This window comes from Xenopus tropicalis, chromosome 8 (assembly GCF_000004195.4).
Source record: "Xenopus tropicalis strain Nigerian chromosome 8, UCB_Xtro_10.0, whole genome shotgun sequence".
Taxonomy (NCBI): domain Eukaryota; kingdom Metazoa; phylum Chordata; class Amphibia; order Anura; family Pipidae; genus Xenopus; species Xenopus tropicalis.
Window position 1 is genome coordinate 8516952 of NC_030684.2, and position 16612 is coordinate 8533563.

Genomic DNA, 16612 nt, shown 5'->3' on the forward strand with positions numbered 1-16612 from the left:
GGGCTACAAAACCATTAGCAAGAAGCTGGGAGAGAAGGTGACAACTGTTGGTGCGATTGTTCGAAAATGGAAGGAGCACAAAATGACCATCAATCGACCTCGCTCTGGGGCTCCACGCAAGATCTCACCTCGTGGGGTGTCAATGATTCTGAGAAAGGTGAAAAAGCATCCTAGAACTACACGGGAGGAGTTAGTTAATGACCTCAAATTAGCAGGGACCACAGTCACCAAGAAAACCATTGGAAACACATTACACCGCAATGGATTAAAATCCTGCAGGGCTCGCAAGGTCCCCCTGCTCAAGAAGGCACATGTGCAGGCCTGTCTGAAGTTTGCCAATGAACACCTGAATGATTCTGTGAGTGACTGGGAGAAGGTGCTGTGGTCTGATGAGACCAAAATAGAGCTCTTAGGCATTAACTCAACTCGCTGTGTTTGGAGGAAGAAAAATGCTGCCTATGACCCCCAAAACACCGTCCCCACCGTCAAGCATGGGGGTGGAAACATTTTGCTTTGGGGGTGTTTTTCTGCTAAGGGCACAGGACAACTTATTCGCATTAACGGGAAAATGGACGGAGCCATGTATCGTGAAATCCTGAACAACAACCTCCTTCCCTCTGCCAGGAAACTGAAAATGGGTCGTGGATGGGTGTTCCAGCACGACAATGACCCAAAACATACAGCAAAGGCAACAAAGGAGTGGCTCAAGAAGAAGCACATTAAGGTCATGGAGTGGCCTAGTCAGTCTCCGGACCTTAATCCAATAGAAAACCTATGGAGGGAGCTCAAGCTCAGAGTTGCACAGAGACAGCCTCGAAACCTTAGGGATTTAGAGATGATCTGCAAAGAGGAGTGGGACCAACATTCCTCCTAAAAAATGCGCAAACTTGGTCATCAATTACAAGAAACGTTTGACCTCTGTGCTTGCAAACAAGGGTTTTTCCACTAAGTATTAAGTCTTTTTTTGTTAGAGGGTTCAAAAACTTATTTCACTCAATGAAATGCAAATCAGTTGCTATCTTTTATTTAAAGTTATTTTTTCGATTTTCCTTTTGATGTGCTATCTGCCACTGTTAAACCTACCATTGAAATGATACTGTTCTGAGACTTTTCATTTCTTTGTCATTGGACAAACTTACAAAATCAGTGAGGGGTCAAATAATTATTTCCTCCACTGTATGTAGTTAGAACACCAGAGCCTATATGGAATCCCACTCCAGACCTGATCGCCACCTTAAAATGGGTGCAGTTTAGGGTGGTTTCAAAGAGACTAAAAAGTGACTAAAGGTGGCCATACACCTACGGGTGGGCGATATCGGGTGAATATCGATAATCGGCGCAGTCGGTTCAGGGACCACATCAACGAGCCGTTGCGGTCCCCGATCCGACTAAATTTTTTTTAACCTGCCCGATTGATATCTGTCCGATTTCAGGCAAGAGGTCGGTCGGGCAGACCCGTCGTTTGTGCCCCTACACGTGGCGATAAGCTGCCGAATCTGTCTAAGGGACCGATATCAGTAGCTTGAATCGGCCCGTGTATGGCCACCTTAACTCATACAATCCTTGCACAGGCAGGGAGTCTACCATAAAGGGCAAATATACCCACTTCATTGTAAAGGGATGGATTCTGGGACTTGAAATCCTCTCTATTCAACAAAACGACTCTGGGAAGTACCTCTATCACTTAACATGATACAACAAGCCTTATGTGGGTGGGAAATGGTTTATATAAGTCAGGAATAGACTAGTTAGTTTTCAAGTGGAGTCTTTTCAACTATATATGTTTAAAAAAAAAAATAAGATATTTTTTGGAAGTTGCTGACTCAGACTGGAGGGGCCGAGCCAATATCCCCATGTATGGCAATTCCTTGACTTCACCTTGGCAATCATCATCTCCTAATCTAGAACCCATCACCTCGACCCTACAGCACATACCTTTCAAGCCGCAGACAGTTAACCGCTTTTGTTTATAGAAAATAGGGGTGAAAAAAAATATAAAAATAAATAAATCTAACCCAGATCTGGTCTGGAAACCTGTGGATTCTGGCAAAGGCCAGAGGGGCGGTTGTAAGTTGCCATAGACAGTCCAGAACCGATCTAACCCATGGCAACACTTACCCAAGCCACACTTCCCGCAGATGAGAATTTCATTCAGAGGTAGGGACGATTTGCCTGTACAGACGTTACACTTCGGCTGTTCCCCAGGGACCCCCGCTGTGGGCAAAAAACAGAAAATATCAAATATAAAAATATGGCTGAAGTTTATGAAGCTCATCAATAACTACAAAAATATACAGAATAAGTAGCATTTATGTCATCTAGAAAACAACATGAAGTATTGGGGTGAGTAATTTCATGAGAAAAGGAAAGTCTTCTGATGGTGCTCTGCTTAGAGAATAAATTTAGTGAGCGGGGAAGAGTCATCTGACATTTGTCTGGTCAGTTCTAAGCAGAGCAACATCCCAAGAACTCTTCTCATTAACCTAATTTTCAGCAAGTTGGCTACAATATTGGAAAGTTGCATCAGGAGTCAGAACCAGCAGTGCAGAGAAGGGAAAGGGACAGACACAGTGACAGTTACACATAACTATAAACCCAGTGAGAATGAGGAATGAATGGATATTGGGGAGTTGTATCAGGAGTCAGAACCAGCAGTGCAGGGAAGGGAAAGGGACAGACACAGTGACAGTTACACATAACTATAAACCCAGTGAGAATGAGGAATGAATGGATATTGGGGAGTTGTATCAGGAGTCAGAACCAGCAGTGCAGGGAAGGGAAAGGGACAGACACAGTGACAGTTACACATAACTATAAACCCAGTGAGAATGAGGAATGAATGGATATTGGGGAGTTGTATCAGGAGTCAGAACCAGCAGTGCAGGGAAGGGAAAGGGACATACACAGTGACAGTTACACATAACTATAAACCCAGTGAGAATGAGGAATGAATGGATATTGGGGAGTTGTATCAGGAGTCAGAACCAGCAGTGCAGGGAAGGGAAAGGGACAGACACATTGACAGTTACACATAACTATAAACCCAGTGAGAATGAGGAATGAATGGATATTGGGGAGTTGTATCAGGAGTCAGAACCAGCAGTGCAGGGAAGGGAAAGGGACAGACACATTGACAGTTACACATAACTATAAACCCAGTGAAAATGAGGAATGAATGGATGTTGGGAAGTTGCTTAGTATTACTTTTTCTTTTATTAGGCAAAAAACTGTTTTAGGGCAGATATCCCCTTAAACGAGGAAAAAGTATATATAGTTTTTGTAATTTAGGATGCTCGCTGGTTTCCTATTCTCTTAAGGTCCCATCTGGATTTGTATTGACTTCCAACTCCTGTTTTTCCTCAGCTCGGAGGAGCCCACATCTGCTTCTGCATTCAGGCAGCGTACGTCTGTTTGGCACGCTCCCCCCGACTCCTTGCATCACCAACGGCAGAAGTGGAACCGCAGCCTTGTGGTGCATCGATCAGGCTCGCTGGGTTACAGAATGACATAAGCAGGAATATTCTCCCTGTTCTGCACGTCCATAACCCCCCCCCCCCCCGTCCAACAGAACAATATCTGATAATGTTTCCAGCTATAGCGGGTATGCTCTGTGCCATTGCTGCAAAGTTGCCTTGTTTATCCCCAGTGGCATAATGATTCCGCACTGGGCCCCCCTGCAAAAATAATCTCCAGATGGGCACAGCGCAGAGTAGAAAACTCTAGCAGCCCCCGGCTCCGTTACTCTGCCCACTCTGTCGCGGCTTATACATTCCCGCTAGACCCAAACTCTCCTATCTAAGAGCTGGCAGGGCTCAGGGATTTACTAGCGGGGGTCTGCTCCCTCTATTGTGTATCCCTAAATCTCCATTTACAGGTATGGGATCCATTATTCAGAATGCTCGGTACCCCCAATAAGGGGCAATTATATCTTAGTTGGGATCAAGTACAGGTACTGTTTTATTATTACAGAGAAAAGGGAATCATTTAACCATTAAATAAACCCAATAAGGCTGTTCTGCCCCCAATAAGGGGTAATTATATCTTAGTTGGGATCAAGTACAGGTACTGTTTTATTATTACAGAGAAAAGGGAATCATTTAACCATGAAATAAACCCAATAAGGCTGTTCTGCCCCCAATAAGGGGTAATTATATCTTAGTTATTAGTAATGGCTTTGCGGATAAGGGGTCCGATAACTGTACTGTACATAGAATGCAAACTATCTTGTTATATTTAGAACAATCACTATTTGAACAATTGAAGTGTTGGAAAGTTTCTGTTTGACACAGACCCTTGCAGTGCAATGTGAACTCTCAAATGAAAACTAACAGCTAAATATAAAAATATGCCCCCAAAATGATAAAAACCACAAGCTGAAAGTTCATTGGCTGGCAAGGGCACAATTATAACAGGAGTGAAACTGGCTTTTCTATAAATGAGTGATGCTGGGGCATTATTATAAACCAGAGTATATTTAAGGTGATCCCATTTGGGCTTGTATGTTAAAGTAGCATGTTCTGAGTTATTGGCTACAATGGGAAGGGAGCAAGATAGCAGCTCCCAGTAGGTATCAGAATAGCACTCAATAGTAAGAAATCCAAGTCCAGCTTGGGACTCCTCCAGTTACATGGGAGTAGGCGAAACAACAGGTTAGCTGAAAGCAGTTTTAATGTGTAGCGCTGGCTCCTTCTGAAAGCTCAGACTCAGGCACACTTTACTGCTGCGCTGCAAGTTGGAGTGATATCCCCCCCCCCTCACCCCCAGCAGCCGATCAGCAGAACAATGGGAAGGGAGCAAGATAGCAGCTCCCAGTAGGGATCAGAATAGCACTCAATAGTAAGAAATCCAAGTCCGGCTTGGGACTCCTCCAGTTACATGGGAGTAGGAGAAACAATAGGTTAGCTGAAAGCAGTTCTAATGTGTAGCGCTGGCTGAAAGCTCAGACTCAGGCACAAGGCACTGAGATGGCGCCTACACAAAAATATTACAGCTACAAATACATTTGTTGGTACAAGAATAAAAAGTTAAATGGCAGAGGGAATTATCTGCTGTGTAACAGTGTCATTAAAAGGAAATAAAAAGTACCCCATAAAAATCATTACAGTATCCCTTTAAGAAGGGGGATGTCTAAGCCAATATGTACTAATACTAAGACTATTTTTTGGCCACTTCTAGTCTGGCAATTTTCTATTGGTGCACTACAAAACTATCTCTGGATAAAGGAGCCCTTCCCTTCCTCCAGTCTCTCAAGTTAACAGATAAGGAGTTACTCATCATACAGAAATATTAGTCACTGCCGCCTTATGAGCAAGACTGCATGTCCAACACTAGACCGGTTTATGTTCACAGAACCCCTCAGTAACTTCTAATATCCTTATCATTTACAGTAGGGGGTACATTATCCCTTATAATACATGAGTGATACTCAGAGTTCCCTGTATAACTCAGCCTGCAGCCTTGTGCCTTTATATGGGGGGCACAGAACCCCTCAGTGACTGCTAATATCCTTATCATTTACAGTAGGGGGTACAGTATCCCTTATAATACATGAGTGATACTCAGAGTTCCCTGTATAACTCAGCCTGCAGCCTTGTGCCTTTATATGGGGGGCACAGAACCCCTCAGTGACTGCTAATATCCTTATCATTTACAGTAGGGGGTACATTATCCCTTATAATACATGAGTGATACTCAGAGTTCCCTGTATAACTCAGCCTGTAGCCTTGTGCCTTTATATGGGCACAGAACCCCTCAGTGACTGCTAATATCCTTATCATTTACAGTAGGGGCAAAAATGACATGAATGGCCAAATATAAGATACTAAAGGGGTGGTTTACCTTTAAGTTAACTTTTAGTATGTTACAGATTGGCCAATTCTTAGCAACTTTTCAATTGGTCTTTATTATTTATTTGTTATAGTTTTTGCCTTCTTCTTTCAACTCTTTGCTGTTTTTAAATGGGGGTCACTGACGCCGGTGGCCAAAAAACAGTTTTATTGTTACTTTTCTATTCAGGCCCTCTCCTTTTCATATACCAGTCTCTCGTCCAAACCACTCCTTTGCTGCTAGGTAACCTGGACCCTAGCAACCAAAGAGCTGCTGAAACTCCAAACTGGAGAGCTCCTGAACTGAAAATAAATAATAAAAAATGAAGACCAATTGCAAATGGTCTCCGAATAATCACTCTCTACATCATACTAAAAATGAACTCAAACTGTAAACAACCCCTTTTCAAGGGGAAGTCATATTTGCGGTATACAATAAACCTTCTTACCATGCTGAATATCTTTAAAAAGAACCCAGTATTTTGAGTTGTCCTCAAATGTGACGAGACAGCTCTGCTTGGAACTGCTTACCTGCAACAGTAATGAAGACATTTTTAGCTAAAAGGTATATATATATATATATATATATATATATATATATATATATATATATATATATATATATATATATATATATATATATATATATATATATATATATATATATATATATATATATATATATATATATATATATATATATATATCAGTTTCAGCTACACGGGTGCATCTCAGACTTACCCTCTTTATTTTGCCCAGGTAGTAGAGTCCGTCTGTCCAGCGACACAGCACGTACTGCCCTTCAGCCTGGGAGACCATAAGCTCAGAGCACCCCTGCCTGAAGGCGTCCCTGCCCGGCTGCTGTAGGTGGCCACAGTTGGAGTAGACATCTTGCCCAGCTGATTCCAAGCCAACCTTCTCCATCACCTCCAAAGGGGTTTCTATGAGCAGAACGAGAGATACTTGTTACCAACTACATCCTACCAATACCTGTTATTTTATAGTCCAGTCCATTTTAATTAGCCCTGGGCTCGCCGACGGTTCTGCCGTCTCATATTCTGCAAATACACGTACAATGATGAATAACAGGACTATCAGATTTTATACATTGTGGTAAGAAGAGTAGGAGGATTTGGCAATGACGTCTGGTTTTGCAGATATTCTACAGGCGGCCGCTAATCCCAATCAGGGGCTTGTGCGATAAGATGTGTCCGTTTACCTTCAGGTTAACTTTTGGTACAGGTATCAGACCCCTTATCCGGAAACCCATTATCCAGAAAGTTACGAATTACGGAAAGGTTATCTCCCATAGACACCATTTTAGTCACATAATTCACATTTTTAAAAATGATTTCCTTTTTCTCTGTAATAATAAAACAGTACCTGTACTTGATCCCAATTAAGATATAATTACCCCTTATTGGGGGCAGAACAGCCCTATTGGGTTTATTTCATGGTTAAATGATTCCTTTTTCTCTGTAATAATAAAACAGTACCTGTACTTGATCCCAACTAAGATATAATTACCCCTTATTGGGGGCAGAACAGCCCTATTGGGTTTATTTAATGGTTAAATGATTCCCTTTTCTCTGTAATAATAAAACAGTACCTGTACTTGATCCCAACTAAGATATAATTACCCCTTATTGGGGGCAGAACAGCCCTATTGGGTTTATTTAATGTTTAAATGATTCCCTTTTCTCTGTAATAATAAAACAGTACCTGTACTTGATCCCAACTAAGATATAATTACCCCTTATTGGGGCAGAACAGCCCTATTGGGTTTATTTAATGGTTAAATGATTCCCTTTTCTCTGTAATAATAAAACAGTACCTGTACTTGATCCCAACTAAGATATAATTACCCCTTATTGGGGCAGAACAGCCCTATTGGGTTTATTTAATGGTTAAATGATTCCCTTTTCTCTGTAATAATAAAACAGTACCTGTACTTGTTCCCAACTAAGATATAATTACCCCTTATTGGGGGCAGAACAATCCTATTAGGTTTAATTACTGTTTAAATATTTTTTTTTAGCAGACTTAGCAAGGTAGAAGATCCAAATTAAAGAAAGACCCCTTATCCGGAAAACCTCAGGCCCCGAGCATCCCATGTTTATGTATTATAAAGCCATATTCCTAGCAACTTTGTAATTGGTCTTCATCATTTATTTGCTATAGTTTTGAATTATTGTACATCTTTCCGGCTTTCAAATGGGGGTCACTGACCCCGGCAATCAAAAGCTATTGCCCTGTGAGGCTACAATGTTATTGTTACTTTTTAATAATTATCTTTCTATTCATATTCCTGTCTCTCGTTCAAACCATATCCTGGTTGCTAGGGTAAATAAGACCCTAACAACCAGAGATGCTGAAAAACCCAACTGGAGAGCTGCTAAACAAAAAGCTAAATAACTAAAAATAAACCTTAGTAAAGAAAAAAAAAAAAAATTGAAGACCAATTGTAAATTCTCTCTCTCTGCCATAAACAAACCTGCTGTAAGAATTAAGGTACCTGATTGGCTTGTTGTTTATTCTGTGCTAGCGTATTGCCATCTCGGAGATCACTTTTTAGTAGAATCACAGTGCAGGGGTTCAAACGGGACGGGGAGGGTATAGAGAAAAGCTAAGGATTATGGGAATAGATATGCCCTGGAAGACAGCAGCCAGCCCTTCACTCTTAAAACATTTCTGCAAAGTTTACTTTCCCTTTAAATAAGCACGCCGGGCCCATTCTGCTTCCTAGAGCGCCGCACAGGAAGCCAAAACAGTCGAGCTATGACTCAGCTGCACTAGTGCGACACACTCATAGGAAAGGGCACACTGCCATAACTCAAATAACTTACATTTCTCAAGGAGGTGCCGGTTCATTCCCCCCTGTCAACCCTTTAAACTATTCATGAACAGGAAGTAAGGAGTGCAAAGGGTACGGCCATTTCAGCAAAGCACATAGGTGATACTCAGAGTTCCCTGTGTAACTCAGCCTGCAGCCTTGTGCCTTTATATGGGCACAGAACCCCTCAGTGACTGCTAATATCCTTATCATTTACAGTAGGGGGTACATTATCCCTTATAATACATGAGTGATACTCAGAGTCCCCTGTATAACTCAGTCTGCAGCCTTGTGCCTTTATATGGGCACAGAACCCCTCAGTGACTGCTAATATCCTTATCATTTACAGTAGGGGGTACATTATCCCTTATAATACACGAGTGATACTCAGAGTTCCCTGTATAACTCAGCCTGCAGCCTTGTGCCTTTATATGGGCACAGAACCCCTCAGTGACTGCTAATATCCTTATCATTAACAGTAGGGGGTACATTATCCCTTATAATACACGAGTGATACTCAGAGTTCCCTGTATAACTCAGCCTGCAGCCCTGTGCCTAAACACACCTTGCGTCTCAACCCTTTGTCCTTGTAGATTGTAAGCTCTTTTGGGCAGGGCTCCCTTCCCCTCCTGTATCGGTTACTGATTGCTTTATTTGTTACTCCTTGTAGATTGTAAGCTCTTTGGGGCAGGGCTCTCTTCCCCTCCTGTATCGGTTATTGATTGCTTTATATGTTACTCCTTGTAGAGTGTAAGCTCTTTTGGGCAGGGCTCCCTTCCCCTCTTGTATCGGTTACTGATTGCTTTATATGTTACTCCTTGTAGAGTGTAAGCTCTTTTGGGCAGGGCTCCCTTCCCCTCCTGTATCGGTTACTGATTGCTTTATATGTTACTCCTTGTAGAGTGTAAGCTCTTTTGGGCAGGGCTCCCTTCCCCTCCTGTATCGGTTACTGATTGCTTTATATGTTACTCCTTGTAGAGTGTAAGCTCTTTTGGGCAGGGCTCCCTTCCCCTCCTGTATCGGTTACTGATTGCTTTATATGTTACTCCTTGTAGAGTGTAAGCTCTTTTGGGCAGGACTCCCTTCCCCTCCTGTATCGGTTACTGATTGCTTTATATGTTACTCCTTGTAGAGTGTAAGCTCTTTTGGGCAGGGCTCCCTTCCCCTCCTGTATCGGTTACTGATTGCTTTATATGTTACTCTGTATGTCCAATGTATGTAACCCACTTATTGTACAGCGCTGCGGAATGTGTTGGCGCTTTATAAATAAATGTTAATAATAATAAAAAGGCTGAATTACAATTGGATACAATATCCTCATATTTTACACCAGGTGAGACGCGAGTGACATCATTACGTAGGGATTACAGCCGATGACATCACTAGGGATATTTATGGGTTGCAGGTAAGTCACACTGATACACACGGCTAGGGGTAGTGCTCTCACCTACAGATACCACTATTTCATGATTACCATTAGAGTTTTATTTTCCTTTGCAGGGAGGCTCCAGTATAGGTTCCCCTGGCCCCTCCCATAGTTTTGCTTTTCGCTAAGTTGGCAAATTGGTGCAGCCTCCCCACATATTTGCCGGCAGTTTCACTAGCGACTCTCTGCCTGTGGCCACAAACTGCTGCTTTCAGATCAGTCATCCTGAGGTTCAAAGCCAACTGACACTTCCTTCTGCCCTCCGCCTCCCTTCCTCCTATCCCTCCCTCTCTCGCTGCCTGCCCTGTAGGTGCTTCTGATCCAGCTGTCAACATCACAACCGACATCCTAGCAAGGCTTCCGGCAAGTAAGCAGCAGTCCTGCCCTGCTTTATGGCTGAGATTCTAGCTATCTGTATAACAGAGCATTCTGTCACAGTGGCACAGATCCTATCTGATCCCCCCATTGTAAGCAGCAGTCCTGCCCTGCTTTATGGCTGAGATTCTAGCTATCTGTATAACAGAGCATTCTGTCACAGTGGCACAGATCCTATCTGACCCCCCCCCCCCCATTGTAAGCAGCAGTCCTGCCCTGCTTTATGGCTGAGATTCTAGCTATCTGTATAACAGAGCATTCTGTCACAGTGGCACCGATCCTATCTGATCCCCCCATTGTAAGCAGCAGTCCTGCCCTGCTTTATGGCTGAGATTCTAGCTATCTGTATAACAGAGCATTCTGTCACAGACCCTATCTAAACTTGTTTTATCATGTATAATTTTGAAACAATTGTATCTACTGTATATAATAACAGAACAATGTAAGTCTCTCATGTGGGCAGGCTCAGTTTCAAGATAACAATTATTATTATTATGTTTGAGATTACACTTATCTTTAATGATATTTACCCTGGCACTAACTGCACAATGCCCCACATATTCCATTCTCAGTATGCGCAGATACATTATATACAGTACTGCTCAGTATTTTCTGGGTGCCCCCAAGTCCTCCTACACACATCCCTGAATGCAGTATATACATATATATATGTATTTGCAATATTGGGCACACTAGAATAGCTTGTATAGTAGAATATTGAGCAAACTGTCTGGGCATCCTGGCACACTAGAATGGCTGGCAGGAAACAGTGGAATATTGGGCACACACAGGGCATTTGCAACTAATTCTCACATGGAATGCTAAAATAGTGGGCATCCTGCCAGCTGCAGTACACTCTCTGGGCACCCTGGCACGTTACAAACACTGCAATACTGGGGATACTTACAAGGTATCTAATTCCCTGGACTCTGTGGCATGTTGGGCACCCTGGCACCCAGGACTAATTCCCTGGACACAGTGGCATGTTGGGCACCCTGGCACCCAGGGCTAATTCCCTGCACACTGTGGCATGTTGGGCACCCTGGCACCCAGGACTAATTCCCTGGACACTGGCATATTGGGCACCCTGGCACCCAGGACTATTTCCCTGCACACTGTGGCATGTTGGGCACCCTGGCACCCAGGGCTAATTCCCTGCACACTGTGGCATGTTGGGCACCCTGGACTAATTCCCTGCACACTGTGGCATGTTGGGCACCCTGGCACCCAGGATTAACTCCCTGGACACTGGCATGTTGGGCACCCTGGCACCCGGGGCTTATTCCCTGCACACCATGGCATGTTGGGCACCCTGGCCTAATTCCCTGGACACTGTGGCATGTTGGGCACCCTGGCACCCAGGACTAATTCCCTGGACACTGTGGCATGTTGGGCACCCTGGCCTAATTCTCTGGACACTGTGGCATGTTGGGCACCCTGGCACCCAGGACTAATTCCCTGGACACTGTGGCATGTTGGGCACCCTGGCACCCAGGACTAATTCCCTGGACACTGTGGCATGTTGGGCACCCTGGCACCCAGGACTAATTCCCTGGACACTGTGGCATGTTGGGCACCCAGGACTAATTCCCTGGACACTGTGGCATGTTGGGCACCCTGACACCCAGGGCTTATTCCCTGCACACCGTGGCATGTTGGGCACCCTGGCACCCAGGGCTAATTCCCAAGACACTGTGGCATGTTGGGCACCCTGGCACCCAGGACTAATTCCCAAGACACTGTGGCATGTTGGGCACCCTGGCACCCAGGGCTAATTCCCTGCACACTGTGGCATGTTGGGCACCCTGGCACCCAGGACTAATTCCCTGCACACTGTGGCATGTTGGGCACCCTGGCACCCAGGGCTAATTCCCTGCACACTGTGGCATATTGGGCACCCGGGGCTAATTCCCTGCACACTGTGGCATGTTGGGCACCCTGGCACCCAGGGCTAATTCCCAAGACACTGTGGCATGTTGGGCACCCTGGCACCCGGGACTAATTCCCTGCACACTGTGGCATGTTGGGCACCCTGGCACCCAGGACCAATTCCCTGCACACTGTGGCATGTTGGGCACCCTGGCACCCAGGGCTAATTCCCTGCACACTGTGGCATGTTGGGCACCCTGGCACCCAGGGCTAATTCCCTGCACACTGTGGCATGTTGGGCACCCTGGCAGCCAGGACTAATTCCCTGGACACTGTGGAATGTTGGGCACCCTGGCAGCCAGGACTAATTCCCTGGACACTGTGGCATGTTGGGCACCCTGGCACCCAGGGCTAATTCCCTGCACATTGTGGCATGTTGGGCACCCTGGCACCCAGGGCTTATTCCCTGGACACTGTGGCATGTTGGGCACCCTGGGCTAATTCCCTGCACACTGTGGCATGTTGGGGACCCTGGCACCCAGGGCTAATTCCCTGCACACTGTGGCATGTTGGGCACCCTGGCACCCAGGGCTAATTCCCTGCACACTGTGGCATGTTGGGCACCCGGGCACCCAAGGGGCACTTACAATAAACACTTTATCACTGGGCATAATCACCAGCAATGATATGCCAGGCACAGAGCAACCACATGGCATCCCTGGGGCAAAGTGACAATACACAGGGCACTAGCACTGCAGGAATGCCCACAAGACAAACACTGGGCACTCTGACAGGGAACTGTCACACACTGGGCAAAGTGACAGGGCAGCACACAGACAGCCTGACACACTGAAGGGCACTGACAGACTAACTCTGGGCACAGGGGATGTTGGCACACACAGGGCATATATTGGCACCCATGCACTGACACCCACCCCCTTCCCCTGTGCCCCCACCCCCAGCCCCACCCATTCACCCGTGTCCGAGCTGCTGGTACCTGGGCTCGGTGGGTTCGGTATCAGGCGCCTCCCGGGCTTGGGTCGGTTCTGCAGAGCGCCATCTTCCTCCCCTTCTACTTTCCCGCGAATTATTTATGTTCCGCTTATGTAATTATATCCCGCCCCGCCCCCTCCCCTCACTCACTGGCTCCCACCCGGGACCCGCCCCCTCCCCTCAACCACTGGCTCCCACCCGGGCCCCGCCCCCTCCCCTCACTCACTCCCACCCGGGCCCCGCCCCCTTCCCTCACTTTCTGACAGGGGCCAACTCATGCCTAGAGGGGGATATTCTGTCAGTCAGTCACTGGGGCTCTTACTGACTGGAACCCTCACACACCCTTACACTACTGTGTAAATCTATATACTGTGCTAATATGTCACACACTGACTGTAACCCTCACACACACTAGTGTATAGATCTATATACTGTATATACTGTGCTAATATGTCACACACTGACTGTAACCCTCACACACACTAGTGTATAGATCTATATACTGTATATACTGTGCTAATATGCCTTTAACTGTCTGTAACCCTCACACACACTAGTGTATAGATCTATATACTGTATATACTGTGCTAATATGTCACACACTGACTGTAACCCTCACATACACTAGTGTATAGATCTATATACTGTATATACTGTGCTAATATGTCATTAACTGACTGTAACCCTCACACACACTAGTGTATAGATCTATATACTGTATATACTGTGCTAATATGTCACACACTGACTGTAACCCTCACACACACTAGTGTATAGATCTATATACTGTATATACTGTGCTAATATGTCATTAACTGACTGTAACCCTCACACACACTAGTGTATAGATCTATATACTGTATATACTGTGCTAATATGTCACACACTGACTGTAACCCTCACATACACTAGTGTATAGATCTATATACTGTATATACTGTGCTAATATGTCATTAACTGACTGTAACCCTCACACACACTAGTGTATAGATCTATATACTGTATATACTGTGCTAATATGTCATTAACTGACTGTAACCCTCACACACACTAGTGTATAGATCTATATACTGTATATACTGTGCTAATATGTCACACACTGACTGTAACCCTCACACACACTAGTGTATAGATCTATATACTGTATATACTGTGCTAATATGTCACACACTGACTGTAACCCTCACACACACTAGTGTATAGATCTATATACTGTATATACTGTGCTAATATGTCACACACTGTCTGTAACCCTCACACACACTAGTGTATAGATCTATATACTGTATATACTGTGCTAATATGTCACACACTGTCTGTAACCCTCACACACACCCTTACACTAGTGTGTAAATCTATATATTGTGCTAATATGTCATTAACTGACTGGAACCCTCACACACACCCTTACACTAGTGTGTAAATCTATATACTGTGCTAATATGTCACACACTGACTGTAACCCTCACACACACACTAGTGTATAGATCTATATACTGTATATACTGTGCTAATATGTCACACACTGACTGTAACCCTCACACACACTAGTGTATAGATCTATATACTGTATATACTGTGCTATAATATGTCATTAACTGTTTGTAACCCTCACACACACTAATGTATAGATCTATATACTGTATATACTGTGCTAATATGTCACACACTGACTGTAACCTTCACACATGTTAGTGTATAGATCTATATACTGTATATACTGTGCTAATATGCCTTTAACTGTATGTAACCCTCACACACACTAGTGTATAGATCTATATACTGTATATACTGTGCTAATATGTCACACACTGACTGTAACCCTCACACACACTAGTGTATAGATCTATATACTGTATATACTGTGCTAATATGTCACACACTGACTGTAACCCTCACACACACTAGTGTATAGCTCTATATACTGTATATACTGTGCTAATATTCATAATTTAATTAAGTCATATTCATAGATTTCCAGAATAAGTGCTCCTAATATATCCCTTGTATCTCCTTATTCCCACATCACTTGCATTAAGTGAATGTAATTAGTATTTAACACAAAAATTCCCTCTCCATGCTGTGTGCGCTTTCTGTTCTGTAGTGTGTCGGGGTGGGATTTCCCTTGCAGAACAGCCTGTGATTGGTTTTTCAGCTCTGACTGGCAGGTACATCCTCCTATCCATCAATGGTCGCAGCCTCGAAATTCTGACTTCAGAAACTTAAGTTATTTATATGGGGCCCCCCATGAACAAAAGCACGCAGTGGCAACATTTTGGCCATGCCCCTTGTGTGTGCAATAAAAACAGCTGATGTTACTGTATAATAAGCAGTTCATATAAAGAGTTCCATTGATTAATGTGCTAATAAGCCATAAAGTTTATAGGGGGTCAGTGGAGTTTGCTCTTAAGTTGCTTAAGTTTAGGGGCCCAGTGATATTGCTGTGGGGCTCCCAATATAAACAGCTGATGTTACTCTATAATACCCAATTCATATCAATGATTAAAATGAATAATAGGGGGCCCATTCGTTAAAGCACAAATTTTCGCTACTAAAAAGCATGATTGGAAAAAATTCGGAGAAACCACAATAATTTCTGATGTGCAAAAATTATTTTCTTGGTCGTATGAAAATATTGTGGTTGTGATCCAAAAGTTATGAAATTTTCGTATCCGAACGATTATAAACGGCACGAAAACCTTTCTGGCTTAGAAACAACTGGAAGCCTTCCAAAGGGCTCAATGGCACTCTGCAGCTCCAACCCGGCCCAAGGAAAGTCTCCCATAGGGCTCAATGGCACTCTGCAGCTCCAACCCGGCCCAAGGAAAGTCTCCCATAGGGCTCAATGGCACTCTGCAGCTCCAACCCGGCCCAAGGAAAGTCTCCCATAGGGCTCAATGGCACTCTGCAGCTCCAACCCGGCCCAAGGAAAGTCTCCCATAGGGCTCAATGGCACTCTGCAGCTCCAACCCGGCCCAAGGAAAGTCTCCCATAGGGCTCAATGGCACTCTGCAGCTCCAACCCGGCCCAAGGAAAGTCTCCCATAGGGCTCAATGGCACTCTGCAGCTCCAACCCGGCCCAAGGAAAGTCTCCCATAGGGCTCAATGGCACTCTGCAGCTCCAACCCGGCCCAAGGAAAGTCTCCCATAGGGCTCAATGGCACTCTGCAGCTCCAACCCGGCCCAAGGAAAGTCTCCCATAGGGCTCAATGGCACTCTGCAGCTCCAACCCGGCCCAAGGAAAGCCTCCCATAGGGCTCAATGGCACTCTGCAGCTCCAACCCGGCCCAA

The 16612-nt window shown here is 44.6% G+C and overlaps 1 protein-coding gene across 5 annotated transcripts in view; it reads right to left on the reverse strand.

Moving 5' to 3' along the window:
• The window catches only part of phf19 (PHD finger protein 19), a 54645-nt gene extending 41227 nt beyond the window's left edge, over positions 1-13418 (reverse strand). For 4 of the 5 annotated variants that reach the window (XM_031890547.1, XM_031890544.1, XM_031890545.1 and 1 more), the window contains exons 1-4: positions 13326-13418; positions 6567-6766; positions 6275-6356; positions 2119-2214 (exon numbers count right to left, since the gene is read on the reverse strand). In XM_031890547.1, the coding sequence (XP_031746407.1) occupies positions 2119-2214; positions 6275-6356; positions 6567-6749 (361 nt within the window). In that variant the 5' untranslated portion in view covers positions 6750-6766; positions 13326-13418. The remainder of the gene's footprint in view (positions 1-2118; positions 2215-6274; positions 6357-6566; positions 6767-13325) is intronic. The other variant, NM_001078978.1, reaches the window with a different exon arrangement.
• Positions 13419-16612: the final 3194 nt, after the last annotated feature.